The 20,962-nt window shown below is 46.4% G+C and overlaps 1 protein-coding gene across 2 annotated transcripts in view; it reads right to left on the bottom strand.

Moving 5' to 3' along the window:
• Nucleotides 1–20,962, bottom strand: part of LOC138299175 (proteasome subunit beta type-7-like) — an 89,770-nt gene that overhangs the window by 31,157 nt on the left and 37,651 nt on the right. For both annotated transcript variants that reach the window (XM_069237266.1, XM_069237265.1), the window contains exons 2-3: nucleotides 11,026–11,119; nucleotides 3,095–3,192 (exon numbers count right to left, since the gene is read on the bottom strand). In XM_069237266.1, coding sequence (XP_069093367.1) covers nucleotides 3,095–3,192; nucleotides 11,026–11,119 — 192 coding nt within the window. The remainder of the gene's footprint in view (nucleotides 1–3,094; nucleotides 3,193–11,025; nucleotides 11,120–20,962) is intronic.

Below are 20,962 nucleotides of genomic sequence, written 5' to 3'. Positions count from 1 at the left end.
GAGGGTCCCACGACGTCGGAGGCCAACTCAGAGGGTTGTGCACTGCAGGACGGAGTGCTGGGGACCCAGGCTAGGCTGTGCATGAAGAAAATCCTGGAAGAGTGCACAGGAGCCGGAGCAACTGCAAATCATGCAGCACACAGCTTTGCAGTCTAGTGTCGGGAGGCAAGGACTTACCTCCACCAAACTTGGGCTGAAGAGTCACTGGACTGTGGGAGTCACTTGGACAGAGTTGCTGTGTTCCAGGGACCATGCTCGTCAGGATGAGAGGGGACCCATAGGACCAGTGATGCAGCCTTTTGGTGCCTGCGTTAGCAGGGAGAAGATTCCGTCAACCCACAGGAGATTTCTTCGGAGCTTCTGGTGCAGGGTGAAGGCAAGCTACCCCCAGAGCATGCACCACCTGGAAACAGTCGAGAAAGCCAGCAGGATTAGGCGCTACAATGTTGCTGGTAGTTGTCTTGCTACTTTGTTGCGGTTTTGCAGGCGGTCAGTCAGCGGTCTATCCTTGGGAGAAGGCGAAGAGGAAGATGCAGAGGAACTCTGGTGAGCTCTTGCATTTGTTATCTGAAGAATTCCCCAAAACCAGAGACCCTAAATAGCCAGAAAAGGAGGTTTGGCTACCAAGTTAGGAGGATTGGCTACCAAGAGAGGTAAGAGCCTATCAGAAGGAGCCTCAGACGTCACCTGCTGGTACTGGCCACTCAGAGCAGTCCATTGTGCCCCCCACACCTCTGTTTCCAAGATGGCAGAGGTCTGGGACACACTAGAGGAGCTCTGGGCACCTCCCGTGGGGGGTACAGGTCAGGGGAGTGGTCACTCCCCTTTCCTTTGTCCAGTTTCGCGCCAGAGCAGGGCTGGGGGATCCCTGAGCCGGTGTAGACTGGCTTATGCAGAGATGGGCACCATCTGTGCCCATCAAAGCATTTCCAGAGGCTGGGGGAGGCTACTCCTCCCCAGCCCTTCACACCTATTTCCAAAGGGAGAGGGTGTAACACCCTCTCTCAGAGGAAATCCTTTGTTCTGCCTTCCTGGGCCAGGGCTGCCTGGACCCCAGGAGGGCAGAAACCTGTCTAAGGGGTTGGCAGCAGCAGCAGCTGCAGTGGAGACCCCGGAAAGGCAGTTTGGCAGTACCCGGGTTCTGTGCTAGAGACCGGGGGGATCATGGAATTGTCACCCCAATACCAGAATGGTATTGGGGTGACAATTCCATGATCTTAGACATGTTACATGGCCATGTTCGGATTTACCATTGTGACGCTATACATAGGTAGTGACCTATGTATAGTGCACGTGTGTAATGGTGTTCCCACACTCACAAAGTCCGGGGAATTTGCCCTGAACGATGTGCGGCACCTTGGCTAGTGCCAGGGTGCCCACATACTAAGTAACTTTGCACCCAACCTTCATCAGGTGAAGGTTAGACATATAGGTGACTTATAAGTTACTTTTGTGCAGTGGTAAATGGCTGTGAAATAACGTGGTCTTTATTTCACGCAGGCTGCAGTGGCAGGCCTGTGTAAGAATTGTCAGAGCTCCCTATGGGTGGCAAAAGAAATAGTGCAGCCCATAGGGATCTCCTGGAACCCCAATACCCTGGGTCCCTCAGTATCATATACAAGGGAATTATATGGGTGTACCAGTATGCCAATGTGAATTGGTAAATTTAGTCACTAGCCTGTAGTGACCAATTTGGAAAGCAGAGAGAGCATAAACACTGAGGTTCTGGTTAGCAGAGCCTCAGTGATACAGTTAGGCACCACACAGGGAACACATACAGGGCACATACTATGAGCACTGGGGCCCTGCCTGGCAGGGTCCCAGTGACACATAGACTAGAACAACATACATACAGTGAAATATGGGGGTAACATGCCAGGTAAGATGGTACTTTCCTACAGATACTCCCAAGGTCTTGCAGTTATGTGTAAAGTAGTAACAGAACTGACGCTTTGATACATGGTAGGTGTTGTGGTGATGTTTATAGTAGTAAAGAAAGTGAGGCTGCTTGGATATTCACTGGATGTTGTGGTTATGTTTTGATTAGCAACTGAAGTGAAGCTGCTTGGATATTCACTGGGTGTTGGAGTTATGTTTATAGTAGTAAAGGAAGTGAAGCTGCTTGGATATTCACTGGATGTTGTGGTTATGTTTTGAGTAGCAACAGAAGTGAAGCTGCTTGGATATTCACTGGATGTTGGGGTTATGTTTAGAGTAATAAAGGAAGTGAAGCTGCTTGGATATTCACTGGATGTTGTGGTTATGTTTTGAGTAGCAACTGAAGTGAAGCTGCTTGGATATTCACTGGATGTTGGAGTTGTGTTTATAGTAGTAAAGGAAGTGGGGCTGCTTGGATATTCACTGGATGTTGGAGTTGTGTTTATAGTAGTAAAGGAAGTGAGGCTGCTTGGATATTCACTAGATGCTGGGTTTACAGTTTGAGTTGCAACAGAAATGAGGTTTAGATAGTCCCTATATGTCAGGGTTATGTGTGCAGCAATAAGGTAAGTTAGGATTGGCTATCCACTGAATGTTGTGGTTATGTTTGAGTGATAATGGAAGTGTGGCTTGGATACTCCCTAAACCTTATAGGTTAGGTAGTAACAGAAGTGAAGCTTTGATATACAGTATACATTGTGGTTCTGTTTTGAATAGTAACAGAAATGAAGCTGCTTGGGATATTTATTAGATATCAGAGTTATATTTTGATGTATAACTCACCAGACCTTGGATACTCACCAGACCTGGATACTTGGATACTCACCAGACCTTAGAGTTATGTGTTAGATAGTAACAGAAGTGAAGCTGCTTGCGATATTTATGAGATATCAGAGTTATATTCTTGATGTGTAATGGAAGTGAAGCTTGGATACTCAATAGCTGTGTAGGTTATGATTTGACTAGTAACAGAAGTGGGGCTTCCAAGCGTACTAGATGTTGGGTTTATGTTTTGAGTAATAACAGAAGTGAGGCTTGAATGCTCACTAGATGTCGGAGTTATGTTTTGACTTGTAAAGGAAGTGATGCTTGGATACTCACTAAATGTTGGTGGTTTTGTTTTGAGTAGTAAGGAAAGTGTGGCATGGATACTCACTAGATGTTGGGGGTGATGAAGTGTATCTTGTCACAGTTCTTGTCGGCCACAACCATGTCATCCGTGGCCCTTGTATCTGCTCCCAGAATCACGCCGTCCTGCAGTGAGATAGGGCAGTAAAGGGTGAAGATGTAGCAAAAGAGCCTTTCGTGCAGCTTGCATAAACACATACATGTAGAGATTGGCATATGCACATGGATCGTGATATGCAGATATACAGATATGTCCCTCTCTCTCACACACTGTGCACAGGAACACACAAGGACACAAAAGCTCTGATAGACATTGTTGTGAGGACCATACGTGCATAGAGACGGTGAGCAGGCGCAATGATACGCAGTTACATATTGACATGGGTGTGGGCGCGCACATACATACATACATGCGGAGGCAGGTCAAAAGAACTGCTGAGTGCAGATCTCTCACAATCCTCTTACTACCCATCAATCCACATAACTTTATAGCTGAGTAACTGCACACAGGACTTCCTGGTTACCCACCTACCGCCTTGTAGTTACAGTATTTTTAAACTTTATGCCTTCCAAGACTAATTAGATATATGCCAGCCCTGCCGATTAAGGTAGGAGACTATCTATTTCAAGGCTAATCTCCAGTCTCCCGATTTCTGCATGCAGAAACCCAATTCAGAGTCCGGGTATATCCGCCCCATAGATTTAAGACATCCATTGCAACTCTGAGGCCATGCAACATATTATAAAGCCTCTATGGTGTTATACAGTGGCCCTCAGAGCACTTTGTAACCCCTCTTGTGAGCACTGAATATGACTTTAAATTGTGTTTTTACCTTGTCACATTTGCTGTGCGTTCAAAGACAGAGGTCAAAAGTCAGTCTAGTCTTCTGCCAAATTACGGGTTATTCTTGTAACAGGGAACCTGGTGTTTACTTTTCTTTCTCTGACTGCAAAGTGTGTGGATTTTGTAAAGAGAGCTATGGGACAATCTTACTGGTGTGGAAGGAAAGACTGTAGGATGTTGTTTTCTTCTAGCACACACCAACATTTAAATACCTATAAATCAACTGCACAAATATTTCGAAATAAATAAACAGTTGGGAAAGCAAAAATAAAACTTGTATTTCCTAATGCTGAATGATTGAAATAAAGATGTTAATATGATTAAAAGAATTCAAGACACATTTTACGTAGTGATGCACAAAGGACAAATATTGTTGAAACCCATTTTCTCCACATTATCTTTTGTGTACTGTATAGGTTTATCAGTAGAACTGTATGGCTGTGCACATTTAGTGGTCAGTTCAATGGTAAATGTGTTGTTTGTAGATGGCAGTGGGCCACCACACCATGGTTTAGCAATATATTTGTGACTTCTGACCTCTGTCCTTGAACGCACAGCAAATCTTAATGGTACCCTCTTGTCATTGGCTTCTATTAATTCAGTACGTACTATCTCATCAGCTTCCGGTGCAGTCCTGGTTTCTAGTTAAGAGCCTGTCCTCAACCCACTCACTATAGAGTCCCCCAAAGAGAGCTACCCACTTCTCTCACTGAATTACTGCTTGTAGGTGGTTGTCGTTTAGTGAGGACACATCCAATATTAATCTCCAGAAGGCATAGGTAATATAGGACCACTGCTCGAGTTCCCATCTCTTTTTAGCATTTGTCAAGCAGGTTTTGTACCTTTTCCTAGCCATGCTGATATCAGCATGGCTCCCCCCTTTGATAGCTATTAGTAGATGGTTTCTCTCCTGGTGGCAAGCCTTAGAGTATCACCTCTGTGCGGGCTTTTGTGAACAACCCCGCTTTACAACCAAAAAAAGTCTAATTTGAGCCATGAACTGACAATGCAGTGCAACAAAATTGATCTTAGTCACATCAGTCAATATTAAAATAGCCAGTTTATCTATAAACAGCTCATATATTTGCTTCTCTACCAGGGAATTATTCGTCACTGCTGTCCATTTGATGTTTCTCTTATTAATATTTGTTGCCTCTATCGGGGTGTTAGTTATGGTGCGTGGAAAGATGGAGCTCATAAACTGAGTTTCTTGGAGTTTAGCACTTAAAGCATTGCGGTCACTGTCCAATCTAAATAAAAAAATCCATATCAACAAGAAGAGACCAAACTGCTTGGTCCAATAACATATAGGGGGTCATTCCGACCCTGGCGGTCCAAGACCGCCAGGGCCAGGGGCAACGGAAGCACCGCCAACAGGCTGGCGGTGCTTCATTGCCCATTCTGACCGCGGCGTTAAAGCCGCGGTCAGAAAAGGGAAACCGGCGGTTTCCGGCTGGATTTCCCCTGCTTGGGCAGAACCTCCATGGCGGCGCTGCAAGCAGCGCCGCCATGGAGATTCCGACCCCCTTCCCGCCATCCTGTTCCTGGCGGTTTTTACCGCCAGGAACAGGATGGCGGGAACGGGTGTCGTGGGGCCCCTGTGGATATTTTCCCTCTTTAAATGTTAGATGTGAGGAAGAGTCTGACCAAGTGTTCCCTTTAACAATCCTTAAACCATGGAGTAGAAGTAAGTCCTCTAATTGTTGTGTTAAATCAGATGCCATTCTACTAACTTCCTTAGGGGCCCTTGATCTCAATGTAGAAACGTGGAGATATAATATATTGGTTAGATTTATTTGATCACACGTAAATTGTGTATTGCAATCACCTGCTACAATCTTTTGAGTTCTTCCACTTAAGGGAGCAAGTATACCCATAAGATGATATTGGTTTATAAAGTCCCACCACCCTTGGTCAGCCAGCTTAGATTTAATTCCGGCTATATTCCATAAGAGGATTTTAATAAAGCGACTCCGTGTCACCTCTTTACCTACATTCAGAGCTATATGGGAACAGCTGCGACCCGCTACTACCGGAAGACATATTGCGCTACCTAGTATATCTCAAGTATTTTTCCCATTATTTCCAGTGCTATAAGATGTATCTACTGTACCTAGTTCCACTAAGCTAGTAGAATCCACCCCTCTAGCTGATAAAAGAACTACACTAACATGTGAACACCCAATGAGTCAGTCGATATCAGAGACAGCGGATTGCTCATTGGGAGTAGGTGCCGAATGACAATAAATTAGAGCTTTATGCGGAGATGAACCTCCTTTTTTGTCAGGAAGGGAGGGCATATAATTTGAGTGTGATCTGACACCCCATTTTGGGCCTAATTCTCAGCTCCAACTAAATTAACCCGCCGACCAGTGCAGAATTTCTTAGTTACAACCCTTTGCTGTCATACTGGGAGTTGTTATTGGTGAAACGTTTTGCATACAGAATGTCCTCCCTTATAACCAGTGCTTTAAATGGGCCGGTACTCACCGGTACTGAGTACCGGCACTTCTTTTTTTTTTCACTCTGAGTACCGGCACTTCTCTGCTGCCAAGGAGAGTACCGGTACTCATGAAGGGTAGGCTCATTAGCTGCTAGTGCTGGTGAGCACTGGGCTCTCAGAGTTGAACCCGCCTCTGACAGCAAAGGTGCTTCTGTCGCCCTGCTGAGCTGTTCAGCGGGGATTATGTGCCTAATGTCTGGGTATTTACGCTGTGTTTGTCAGAACAGGGTCCATTCAGGCCCTATGCTGTCATTCACATTTACACACTCGTGTGCATTTGTGTAAGAAAGCCATGGGAGGAAAGTTTAAAATGGCTTTGATCCCACCTGAGTCTCTTGAACGAGGGTCTGCTTATGTATGTGTGTTTGCCTACTGGTATGTGTGTGTCTTTGTGTGAGAGAAAAGCGAATGAAAGAGAGAGAATCAGGGCACTTTAAGGAGGACTGTGTGGAATGCTTTGGGTGTGCGCCTCTGCTTGTTTCTTTCTGTGTGTGCACGTTCAAGAATATATAGTATTGTGCAAAACGACAGCAAATATGTTTGCCAGTAAGATAAATAGCGTTGTGTTTCGCTTACATTTCGTTTAACGAGTTAACTTGTTTTATTTGTTCAAACACATTTCTCATGGGCCTTGGCATGTGCTGCAACGTGTATATAAGTCAAAGTATCCCATGTCTTGCTCTTAGCCCCGCCCCTAGCCCCACCCACCACACTACTAGTATATGTTAATGAGTACCTGCACTTATTTTTTCCCATTTAAAGCACTGCTTATAACCAATCTGCAGCCTCTAACATCCCTTAACCAGTGTATAGTTTTGTTAACGAGCGAATCATCTGGTTCCAGAGTCCCCATCAGCCTTTTTGGCACATTAGTCATGAATCTATCGTAGGGTTTATTTATAGGTCTCAAGGGGGCTTTGCCTAAACTAACGTGGCCTTGTGCAAGTGCCTCTGCTTTTCTGGGGGAAGTTCATGGATTAGGTCTTCTTTGGGAGCTAGGAGTATCCCTAGGATCCCTGGTTGTGCCTCTACCCCTTATGGTCCTTAGTACAGAACCAGGACCCACTACACGATAGCCAATCTCAGACTCCTAGCGCTTGGGGCCTTGGGAAAGGAGCTGTGGAGTGCGCAGTGGAGAACTCCTGCTTTTCTCATCCATTAGCATAGAACTGACATTCACTACCAGGGCTGATAGATTATCCGGTTTCTCATTTAATACTTTAGCCAGCTTTCCCATACAATCACAGAGGGATTCGTTTCACCCCTTAGGGAATTCAGTAAGATTGGGGATTCAGTGTTACCTCACTGGGAAAATCCTGTGGTTGCAGAATGCCAGTTGTTGCAGTTTGATCACTACTTTCTAAGTTCTCTAATACTACAAACCAGTTGGCAGATTCAAACCCACCTGGCTCGGATACCTGCAATATTGCTTGAGCATCCCTGGTATCCTGAGGGGGCACTGCCATGGTTTTTGGTGGAGAAGGTTGAGTTTGAGAACCCAGACTATTGCTGTTATCGCCAGGGAGTTGAAGCTCAGGTACCTTATTTAAGTATGTGTTGATGCCCTTCTGGGTGGACCCCTTCCCTCCCTTGCCTGATAGGGTACCCTCATTTCTGGGAGCTAGTAGACCCTCCACTTCCTCAATTAGTACCTCAATTTCGTTTAGGGTGCAATTCTCGGCCAAGTGCCTGGGTAGTTTCCGCACCTCCCCCTTCTCCTGAGTTTTTATCTGAGGCTTTCCATTTCACCATATTAATGCTGCTTGTGCACAGTGATTCTTTTTTTTTTTCAAACAAAACAGGTTAATAAACAGTCTGAATAAAGTGAATGTTAGCCCAGTAATATAATGCTACTTTATACTACCTAGTCACTCATTCTAATTATTTACTCACAAATTTTACGCAATCAACAGGTTGTCTACAAGGACGCTAGAGGGTCCTTTCCAGCTCAAACATACCAAACATCTAAAATTCTCTATAAACTAAAAAAGCTGGTAGAGCTCTAAGTAAAAAAAACACAGCACCCTATAATTAAAAATCACTCCAATACATCAAAGAAGAAATAAAATCCAGGCCGAGGGGTGGGGTCAGATGGTCCCAACAAGTGTTAAGATGGTTGATAAGTTTTTTAATGCATTTTCCAAGCTATCTAATTAAATCATTGTGTGCATTATGCAATCACAAGTTTGTCCATGTTGGGAAGTAACAATAGTGTTCCATTCCAAGGTTGTTCCCTGCCACAATTTGGTTAGCTAATACTTATACAATTACAATACTGTGCTTCAGCCATCCTGGAATGGTATTCTCGTTAGTCTATCTTGGTTGTACTATTCCAAGTTGGCCATCACATTGCTTCTAACCATGGGGGCCATCTTGGAACGGTGCCACAAGGACATACTACAAATGGCTGCCTGCCGCTATTGTTCTGGGCATGTCTGCCCACCCTCCTACCACATTCTGTAGAAGACAGACCAGTTCTTACCCAGATGTCACAGACGTTAGAAGTGCATACATTGTCAGATCTATCCTGGAGAACTTTACTAAAAGAAACACTAGTGGATTTGTATTTTCTGCAGGCTAGTATAGTTTTGTTCACTGGTTTAAGAAGCAAGATCTGTGCTTGTTTTTCTTGATACCTCCAGCCCAAAAAGAGCTGAGCTTTCATGTGGATGTGTGTGCTGTTCAAAGATCTCTCTTGTGTAAATCGACTTTAATGTTGCTCTGTGTAAAATAAGACTATAGCCCACATACAGGGTGCACATGACCACTGACTTGCCTCTTAGTTCACTAATGATAGTGTCGTCACAGTGGGAGCATTCATGTTTTTAAGTTCATATTTAAAAACTATCACTTTGAATAATTGCAGCTCAATGTAATGATATAATCGGATCTAAAAATATTAAGGTCCATCAGAATTCTAGAATTAATATTCAGGAACTGCACCCCTGGCCATCATGGGGTAATTAAAAATGTTTTAAAAAATGGTGTGGTCTCTAGGTGAACATCTGCTCGTAGCTGGACTCTCCACTGTCAAGCAAACTCCCTAGCCTCCTGCTAGAGCTTTGTCTAGTTAATGCGCATAATTGCCTCCTTTGACGGGGTAGAGCCTCTCCTGATGTCTTTGTGGGGGAAGTGAAGGTAAACAAGTGATAGAAACATGAAAGTAGAGTACTCTACTTTCCCTTAACTTTGTAATCTATTTCTAGAAAGACCTGTGTGTTAACTTGATTTAACATGTAATAACATTAATGTATTTAACACAGTGCAATGATGTTTGCGCTTCAAAGAATTAAACACAAACCATCAACTGTTGATGGAAAATGGGAGAGAGAAAGAGTTACCCATTTAGTGGGTGAATTGCACAATGTGAAACCAGGAAAGCTAGGATCAATCCTGGCTCCCCAGCTTGTCTAACTGTGTGATCCTAGGCAATTAGTGTATTTCACTGTGGCTCCTTTTCCTTCATTTTGACATATGAGAGCACCTTGAAATGCATCTGCACAATAATCTATCATGTACAGGGTTTATTAGTCCGCAATGTTGCTCCATCTATCATCACAACCTAGGCCAAATATTGGGTACACGTGACAAATGATTTGCCTCTCGTTCACCAATTGCATCGTATTCTTGGTGGTGGATAAGGGAGGAGGAGTGTTTCTAAATTATTTTCTAAAAGTGTCACTTCAAATAAATATCACTGAATCATATCACAAAATCTAATGTACTAACATGAAACACCTGCACAGGCTACAGAAATACACTTTTTTGAATTTTTAAGTGTGTATCATATTTTTGCATGATGTTTGGTGCACGAGTTACAAGCAAAATATGATGACGACATCAGGAGTGTCTCCTCCATTAAGGCGGGGGAGCATCTCCCCACTGAATTGTGGGGAAAGGTAAAATAAAATGATAATAACGCAATGTTATTATCATGTTATTTTTCCTGGGAGTAAGGGGCGGGCGGTACTGGTCTGGAAAGAGGGGACAGGAAGAGGGCTTTTGCTGCACAAAGTGCACGTCTGTTTGGCTGGCCGTGTTGGGCCGGCCAAACAGACATGCGCACTTTGCATGTTCTCTACTAGGCTGTATTGCATAGCCCAGTGGAGAACATGCCCAGGCTCCTGGTGAAGCAGGCCTTTCAGACCTATCACAATGCTGCTGTCATGCTGGTGAGAGCAGCGTTGTGATTGGCTGGAAGCCTGTGTGTAGCCAGGAAAAGGACAAGGGTGGAGGGGAGATGAACGTGTCTCCCCGAAGGTATACTTAAAAAAAAATAGTTGTACTCCCTCCTCCTCCCCCGTCCCGCCCCTCCACCCCCATTGAGTGGCAGCCGCAATTGGAGAGCATGGCTCGTAGAACGGCTCTTAGAGCCATGCCAGAACTTTGTGTTGTCTTTGTATAATAGTGTTCCGGTCTGCCTCTATATACGTGTGTTAACATACACTTAGCAGAAAGATGAGGGGAGGACAAAGTGTGGAGTAACTGGCCACCTATGACAGAAATGGGTGTCTGTGATTGGCTGGCAGCTGTTGGTGATGTCACACAAGATAGAAGCAAGCACCCGAGACTGGCTGGTCAATGTTGGCACACTGGTGGAATTTATCCGTACCTTGAAGATGATACCCGCTATGGTGGTTCCTGTCTTCCGTGGTTTTGGGGCCTTCACCCCACTTTCCAAGAGGTGCTTCTCGAGTGACACATTCCTGTAAGGAGGAAGGAAAATACTGAGATCAGTAAACCTCACCTACACCACTTTTACCAACACTACATTGAGCACTCAGTACTGCAGCAACATGGGTCTGACACTCACTACAGAACTTTGGTCCCCACATTCACTGACTCCAGGCTGAGCGCTGTGAATATTTCAGACTCACGGCCCCAGACCTATCTGGATAAACAAATTGCTGTCTTCACCCAATGACCCAAAATTGATCCAAAGTTCTCAACTCTTTACTTTACTCTAATTGTCTTTTGTATTTCCTTAGGCACAGGAAATGTGCGAATCACTAGCTAGTTTTTTGCGATAAAATTATTAATTAGCATTGGCTCAGCATCCCCCACTGTCACTACTTCTGATGATTATTTGGTAAATGGTTGTAAATATTCTTATTTGCATCCTTCGCCTGGGCTTTCAGACTTCGATCCACAGATGTAGCCAATAAACGTGTACTCTAAACAAGGTTCTCCATCAGAAGTTTGTCCCACCCCTATCCTGCACGCTTCCCCGCTCATCACAAATCCTAGCAATGCATCCTCGCCATGGCAACTTTATTGTGAAAGCATTCTCCCATACTCCTGGCAACCTCTGCATAATCTCTCTTTTACTGGTTCCTTTTAAGGTACTGGAAAGGTTTGTCTTCTCTGTCATCACCTCCTTCTAGTACCCCCATTCCACTCTCCACCCATCTAAGCCAGGATCTGGACCACTCCCCAGACTGAGTCAGCCTGTGATCAGTGACAGAAGCAAGATTGCAAGATGGGACAGCAGGAGCTCCAGCAGTGACAGCAGGACAGAAGCATCTCAGACTGCACTGCTACAGAAACAAGAGTGACAGCAAGTGTAATCTTAGAGAATGACGTGTGAAAGTGACAGCTCTACTCACACATTCTCCAATCCATTCCCCCATACATTCACCCATCTGGGCAGCGTAAAAGTGACAGCACCAATCACACATTCTTTAATTAATTTACCCATATGTTCACCTGTCTTAGTGGACTAAGCAGTGTGAAACTGACAGCTCTACTCACACCCTATCTAATTCATTCACCCATATATTCACTCGTCTGTGTGAAATGAGCAGTGTTAAAGTGACAGCACTACTCACACATTGTCGGATTCAATCGCCCACATATTCACCCGTCTTAGTAGATCAAACGAAGTGAAAGTAACAGCACTACTCACACATTCACTGATTCATTCACCGATATATATCTACCTGTCTTAGTGCACTGAGCAGTGTAAAAGTGACAGCACTACTCACATGTTCACTGATCCTTCCACCCATATATTCACTCATTTTAGTGGATAAAGCAGTGGGAAATGTGCAATTCTCCTCACACTTTCTCTGATCCGCTCACCATTATTCACCTGTGGTAGTGGACTAAACACGTACTCCAGACATCTGGGCGTGACCAATAGCCTGGGGTCTGCGCTGTGATCAGCGGATGCTGACTCTGCTGCTGTACAAGATTTGTTCGGGAAGGAAGGGGATTGTGCACTGCAGATACTGTCCACTAGAGGGTGCAAACTTGGGGGCATATTTACAAGCTCTTTGCGTCACGGGTGCATCACTTTTGTGACGCACCAGCAGCGCATAGTGCAGACCCTTATATAAAAGGCAAAGCAAAGCCACTTTGCATTGCTTTTCATGGCCTCGTAGATATGGTGTAAGGCAACGCAGCGCAAGTCACTGCATTACCTTACACTGCATCAGGAAGGCACACAATGGGCGTTGCGGTTTGTGTTCCCATGCAACACCCACAGGTCTTGACGCATTCCCAGATTTACAAGCAGCGGTAAACCTAGGAATGCAATGAAACTGTACGCCCCCACCCCACCCGTCCCAGGCAGGTGCAACGAGGAGAAATATCTTTTCTCTTCATTATTTCCACTTTTCATGTCTGCCTCTCTGGATTCTTTTTGTTCAGGAAGGTATTACTTCCTGTACAAAACAATTCTACTGACAACGCAGATACCCTTAAACCATGGTGCGAGGGTGCCTGCTTTGGCACTAGGCAGCAACTTGTGTGCGAGCGCAGGGGGAAAGGATAGAAACGCTCCGTATCGTGTAAATGTGGTGCATTTCTACCCTTTTGAATTGGAGTAGGCCAGCGTTGCAGAAAAACCTGCGTCACTGCCCTACCCCATTTACTTGTACATATGCCTCTGGTTTTGCTGCTATTATACTTTATCCTTCATGTGAGGAAGGAAAGCTGGTGTGACCAGTGCTTGATTTGTAGCTGTACTGTGAGAGAGGGAAGCTTGCACTGCCACAACGTGAGCTGTACCTGCTCTGTCAAGGAGGACATCTTGCACTTTGGATGCAGACTTGTATATGTTCCGCAAGAAGCGATGCTCGCACCACAGCCGTTGTGATGTACCTGTTGTCTCAGAGGGCATCTTGCACTACAGCTGCTGGGCTGTTTATGTTCCGCAAGAAGCGATGCTCGCGCTACTGCTGTTGTGGTTTAGCTGTTCTGTCAGAGAGGAGATCTTGCACTTTGGATGCAGACTTGTCTATGTTCCGCAAGAAGGGATGCTCGCACTACTGCTGTTGTGATGTACCTGTTGTCTCAGAGGGCATCTTGCACTACAGCTGCTGGGCTGTTCACAAGAAGGGATGCTCGCACTACAGCCATTGTGATGTACCTGTTGTCACAGAGGGCATCTTGCACTACAGCTGCTGGGCTGTTTATGTTCCACAAGTATGGATGCTCGTGCTAAAGCCGTTGTGATGTACCTGTTGTCTCAGAACGATGCTCGCACTACTGCTGTTGTGGTGTGCCTGTTCTGTCAGAGAGGACATCTTGCACTTTGGATGCAGACTTGTCTATGTTCCGCGAGAAGGGATGCTCGCACTACAGCTGTTGTGATGTACCTGTTGTCTCAGAGGGCATCTTGCACTACAGCTGCTGAGCTGTTCACAAGAAGGGATGCTCGCACTACTGCTGTTGTGATGTACCTGTTGTCTCAGAGGGCATCTTGCACTACAGCTGGTGAGAAGTTTATGTTCCGCAAGAAGCGATGCTCGCACTACTGCTGTTGTGGTGTGCCTGTGCTGTCAGGGAGGACATCTTGCACTACAGCTGCTGAGAAGTTTATGTTCCGCAAGAAGCGATGCTCGCACTACTGCTGTTGTGGTGTGCCTGTTCTGTCAGAGAGGAGATGTTGCACTTTGGATGCAGACTTGTCTATGTTCCGCAAGAAGCGATGCTCGCACTACAGCCGTTGTGATGTACCTGTTGTCTCAGAGGACATCTTGCACTACAGCTGCTAGGCTGTTTATGTTCCGCAAGAAGCGATGCTCGTGCTACAGCCGTTGTGGTGTACCTGTTGTCTCAGACCGATGCTCGCACTACTGCTGTTGTGATGTGCCTGTTCAGTCAGGGAGGACATCTTGCACTTTGGATGCAGACTTGTCTATGTTCCGCAAGAAGGGATGCTGGCACTACAGCTGTTGTGATGTACCTGTTCTGTCAAGGAAGACATCTTGCACTACAGCTGCTGAGCTGTTGAAGGGATGCTCACACTACAGCCGTTGTGATGCACCTGTTGTCTCAGAGGGCATCTTGCACTACAGCTGCTGGGCTGTTTATGTTCCGCAACAAGCTATGCTCGCACCACAACTGTTGTGATGTACCTGTTGTCTCAGAGGGCATCTTGCATTACAGCTGCTGAGAAGTTTATGTTCCGCAAGAAGTGATGCTCGCACTACTCCTGTTGCGGTGTGCCTGTTCTGTCAGGAGGACATCTTGCACCACCACTCTCATGATGTACCTGTTCTGGGAGGGAGGTAACCTTGAACTGCTGTTGCTGTGCTGTAACTGTTTTTTATCAAGCAAAGCTTGCACTGCGGAAACTTGAAGCTTGAAAATCAAACTTGTCTGGAGCACATAGCAATGTTATGTAGACAGTATATCACATGTAGTTCAAATGTTACAGAATGTATATATAAACCTTCATCCAGTCCTATCTTTTACGCCAGCAACACTTTGCATGCTTGGATTTTTTTAGACCATAACTAGAAGCCCAGAGTGCAACATGCTGTTTGCTGAAAATCCCGGTCTGGATGGAGCTATTACACACGACGTGGAACCATTTGGCAGTGGTATAAATAAGAAGATGCAATGTGATTCTCTGACTCTCTCTTACCTCCACCTGTAAGACGTAAATTTTATTTGGGTAAGGAAAACTTTTCTTTCTTGCATTTTGGTACGAACAAGGAACTTTGTTCCTGATTTATGCCCTGATTGACCCACCCCTACATGTGGTACTGCCCTTCAGCATACCAAGTGCACAAGGAATGCATCTAGGTACTGACAGTACTAGTTCTGAACAGGAAGGCGTCAATTGTTCGGGAGTCATGTGGGGTGGGAGCGCGCGTGAGGACACCTCTGAAGTGCAGATGCTCATTGTTATGTTGGGATGGGTCATGTGTGTGTGTGTTTGTTGGGGGTGTTTGACGAGCGGACCCCGCCTCTGTCGGCAATGATGGTTGCTGCGGTGATGTCACTGCAGAGTTAATAAAAGGGCCCGGGGAGTCTGCCTCGTGGTTGGTTGAAGTACCACTTAACCCCTGTGGCAGTGCTGTTTCCTTTCTACAGTGGGGCCTAGTACACACGAGGCGCTGCCACCAACACAATACGTGGTGACTAGTGGGCTCTTTCTTACCATTACGTGTGCTGCCTCAGCTGCTCGCGATGACCGACGCTCTTGTTTCCTGGATGTAGAGCATGTCCTGTGGTTCCACTGCACTCTCCTGGCCCGCATTTCCACTGGTTCTCCTGTTTCCTGGCGTCCACAAACAGCCATACAAGCACGCATCCTACGTTTGTGCTGGAGATGCTTCCTCACCTCTGGCATGCTGTGGTGGCTGCGGGGGTAAGCCATCATGTCAGGCTGCTTCTTCCAAGGTGAGCTGCCCCACCTAGTGCCTACAGGGATTGGCCTTCATGACAGACAGCTGGTTCCTGGTCGCGCTGCCTCGCCTGCCTTTCCAAGACACTGTGTGCTGCCCATGGTGGTTCCTGTCTGCCGCTGTGGTCCCATACTCCCTTCATCTATTACAGGTCGAGGTGAGGAGTGCCCACCTGCCCACTCCCCAGACTACCAGGTGACTACCAGGTGTGTCCTGCGGGGGATGCGGCTTCCTACAGTAGAGTTATTTTCTCCTGTGTCTTCACCACATACATGCATGATAACTGTGTAGGCCGCACCAGATGAACATTCACATGCACACAAATGGCACAAAGTTCCCCAGGCCCGTCCAGTGCATAGACGCACAACAGCACATGACACAGCGCACCTGGACCAAGTGAAAATTTTTGCAGGTCAGACCACGACTCCTCAGCATCATTCTACAATTACCCATCCTTATGCTACACCATTTGGGGTTGTACCTACATGCCTCTCCCATGTCAGTGCTCTAACCCCTGCGTGGTGACGAGCCTCGGTCTGATCCATCATGGCCTTGATTCCTGCGCTGAGACCATTTGTGATAGATAGCCCCCTAGGGATGAAATGGAAGGATTGGGTTGAGCAGCTGGAGATCTATTTTGAAGCCATAGCACTGGACAATGGTAAGTGACATCTTATGCTACTACATTTGGGGGGGGGGGGGGGGGGGGGTGGTGAGGCCATCCATAAGTTGAGGAAGTCTGTGGTCGAAGATGGCCCACCTTTCACATATACAACATTAATACAAGCTTTGACCACCCAATTCGAGCTCCTAGCAAATCCTGATTATGAGAGATTCTTCCTGCACCAGGCTCGTCAGCTACCTGAAGAGTCGGTGGACCCTTTCTACCCTTGACTCAAAGACCTAGCCAGTACCTGCACCTTGTCAGATGCCATAATGAAATTCAGGCTCAATTCATTCAAGGCTATTTTCAGTCAAGCTCAGGGAAAACATTGTTCAAGTCACAGGGATGCAGATGTCTGATATGCTGATTATGGGCCGATCCAAATAACTCTCTTAAGTGTGAGCAGTGCACATGGAAATGACTACAGTGACAGGTAAAGACTTATCATGTCAACGCAGTGGCTGCAATGAACGCTGACAAAAAGAAAATATGCCCCATGCCCAACTCAATGCCTAATACATGGTATGGATGTGTCAGTCCTACCCGCATCAAGGGCCCTGTTCTGCTCAAGGAAAAACTTACAACCAATCTTGCACCCCCACATCCACCAAAGTCTTTGTGTATGGATCATCAAGGCAGTTCCCACTAGCAGGAGTGTTAACAACAGAGATCAAGCATGAATCCTGCTCCACTTGTGCCAAAGTGTACCTGTCCAAAGGTGGCTCTGGAATGCTGTTGAGCTGCTGCTGAGCTGCCCGACAGCGGAACACCTCCAACTAGCTGCTTTTGCCTTCAGCATCCATCGAGTTCACAACCCTATTCAATGGTATAAGATGCCTCAAAAACCGCCTCATACAGCTTCACATTGATGACTCCATCCAGCCTGTCTCGTTGAAGAATCGGAGGGTAGCATTCCATCTGAACCCCATGAGGTAGACGTTAGAGCAGGTGGATATTATTGAGAAGGTTGATGGTCCTACACCATGGCTATCCCCGATCGTGGTGGCACGGAAACCCAAGCACCCAGGAGAGATCAGACTATGTGTTGATATGCACCTACCCAATCTGGCCTATTGACATGAGCGACACTTTTGATGACATTGCAGCTGAGGTTAGTGGCTCGAGGTGGTTTTCCAAAATGGATCTCCAGGCAGGGTATCATCAGTTACTGATCGCAGAGGAATCAAGAGCAATCACCACATTCTCCACCCACGTGAGCCTGCAGAGGTATAAACATCTCAGTTTGAAGTATCAAACGTAGCAGACGTTTTTCAGGACACAGAGGGGTGTTGGCCTTGCAAGTGTCATCAATGTCAGCGATGACATTCTGGCACATGCCTCTACACTCGAAAAACACTTTGCCTGTCTGAAAGTGACATCCCAATGATTAAAGGACAACGGTCTCATGCTTCACAGAGAGAAATGTGCTTTCCTTGAGAAGGAGATAGCGTTCTTTGGGTACCGATTCTCAGAGGTGGCAGTCAAGTCCACGACATCCAAGCAGCTCCAGCACCCACCAGTCTCACTGGTGTGCGCAGTTTCCTAGGGAGGATTACTTTCTGTGGGCCGATCATCCAAAACCTAATTGCCCTCACTTCCCCCATTACTGGAAACTGACCAAAGCCAATACAGTGTGGAGCTGGGAACCCGCCCAAGAAGAGGCATTTCAGGCAATCAAGAAAGCTTTGTTGGTAGATACTACATTGGGTTTTTTATTATCCCAGCTGTGAGTCAGAGCTGTCTGTAAATGTTACTCTCACATTTAAAAGGAGGCCATTGCGGTACACTGGGGCTGTCACCATTTCCGCCAATACCTCTACAGTCAACCGTTCGCTGTTTACACGGACCACAAACCTCTGATTTCTCTCTTCACTGGATCCTCCTCCAAACCTTCTCTAAGGACTGAGAAATGGATCCTCCAACTACAGGCCTATTGTTTCTCAGTTGTATATCGACCCAGTGCCCAGAATATACTATTTGTATAAGCATGCCAGACCAGCCACTGAGGAAGAGGAGTCTGATGCTGAAGAAATAGAGGAATATGTCCAGCTGGTAGAATGGTCCAGACCTCTGCCCATCACACTAGAAGACATAGTTCAGGCTATACCCAGTGATGAATGCCTACAGTTAGCCATCACTGCAGTTGCATCAGGAAACTCGCACACAACTCAAAATGTCTCTCATCGCATGGAGGAAGCCAGGATGACACTGACGTTGCTACATAATGTTCGGCTGGAACGCGCAGTGTCCCCAGAAGGGTGCTTGATGGAAGGCCCCCGCTTGGTGATTCCAAGAGCGTTACAGCAGGTGGTAGGTCTCACCCACACAACTCATTAAGGGATCGTCAGGACCAAATCCAGATGGAGGTGCACGGTATGGTTCCCAGGTCTATACGATCTAGTTGAACTGACAGTAGGACAATGCCTGCTGTGTCAGCTGCTAGTTCTGCAGAGCCATCCGCACCCATTATTACAGAGAGCATTCCACCTGATCCGTGGCACCTGGCCAGTGCTGCCTTTGGAAGTTTACCGGACGGCAGACGCATGCTAGTGGTCACAGATGATTTCACAAGGTACCCGGAAGTTGAGATTGTCGATTGAACAACAGTCAGACAGACGATACCATGATTGGAAAAGGTGAGGACCACTTATGGTTTGTTGGGCAAACTCAAAACTCACAATGGCCCTCCATTTTCCAGTCAAGAATTTGCTGAATATTTGCAGTCACGGGGCATTCGTCATCAAAAAATCACACCCCGTTGGCCCCAAACTAATGGAGAGGCAGGAAGATTCATGCAGACATTGAATAATCCGCCAATGGACAGTACATGGAGTGTGCCCTCTACTCTTTTCTGAGGAAATACTGCCTCACTCCACATGCCACAACCAAGGTGAGCCCCAGCGCTCTGTGCATGAATCGAGCACTAGGTGACACCATTCCACAGGTGGTGGTGGAACCTTCAATGCTAAGAAATCAAGTATCTGAAGCACTACGTCAGGGTCAGGCACAGAACGTTCAAGTCTCCCAAACAAGACGTGCTACGAGGCTAGTTCTCCGAGTTGGTGATCAAGTACTAGTCAAAAATCGGCATCCCTGGAGACATTTCTTGCTATCCTTTGAGATTTACCCTTGGAAAGTGACCTCTGTAAAAGAGACTATGGTAAAAGTCCAGAGGCAAGATGAGACAGTCACGAGAAATTCACTTTCAAATTCTACAAACAACCTGCCACCCAGCAGGATGATCACATGCAGTTGCCCCAACCGAAGGAAGGGGGAAACGATGAGGAGTGTTCACCATCTGGGTGTCTGAGGAGCCCGATTCCATTCCCACGCTGACACCCTTGTCAGAAACGGATGGACATGAGCAGCCAGGGATGCTGTCTGGTTTCAGCGATGATTCAAGAAAAGGCAGTTCAAACATATCATCAGTTCCTGAGATCCGTTCGTCGCCAGGAGGCCTCGGAACCAGGAATGGAACTCCCAAGTGGCAAGGGACTGAGAGATTCCACCTCAGGGCGCGTCCAATGAAGTCCTCCCGTCTGAGAGACTTTGTGGAGGAATGAGCCAGTTTGTGAGCATGTACTACTGTCCACATGTTGTCTCTGTATCTTTCTCCCTCTTCCCACTCTATCTCTTTTTCTCTCTCTTGCTCTCCTTTTCTCTCTTTTCTTCTTGTACTTCCTCAAGTTTAACTATTGCTTAATGCCATGTGCTATATTGTTACTGAGCAGGAGCTGTTATGTTGGGATGGGCCATCCACGATGTGTGTTTGTTGGGGGGGGGGGTTGATGAGTGGGCACTGCCTCTGTTGGGGATACTGGTTGCTGTGGTGATTTCACTGTAGGGTTAATAAAAGGACCTGGGGAGTCTGCCTCATGGTTAGATGAAGAACCACTCACCCCCTCTGTAGGGTGACCAGACGTCCCAGGTTTCCCCAGACAGTCCCGGTTTTTAGAGTACTGTCCCGGTGTCCCGACGCTTCTCTTAATTTTAAACAAATGGCCCCAATTTTGGGACAAAGGTCAGATTATTAAATAAATGCCCCGGTTTTTCCGAAAAAGGTCAGATCATCTAGGGAAGCATATGTTAAAGACTCCTACAAAGTATGAAATAATTAAAGTAATTTATCTGTTACTGTCAGGCAACACAGTCCCCTGTCTGTTTCCGGCAGAGAGACCAATGGGGAGCAGAGATAGGTGGGTGGGGGCGGGTTTGGGGTTTGGGGTGGGAGGTCAAGCCGTAGC

This window comes from Pleurodeles waltl, chromosome 6 (assembly GCF_031143425.1).
Source record: "Pleurodeles waltl isolate 20211129_DDA chromosome 6, aPleWal1.hap1.20221129, whole genome shotgun sequence".
Lineage (NCBI taxonomy): Eukaryota > Metazoa > Chordata > Amphibia > Caudata > Salamandridae > Pleurodeles > Pleurodeles waltl.
The sequence above is the reverse complement of the archived record's forward strand: the minus strand, read 5'-3'. Positions and strand labels throughout refer to the sequence as shown.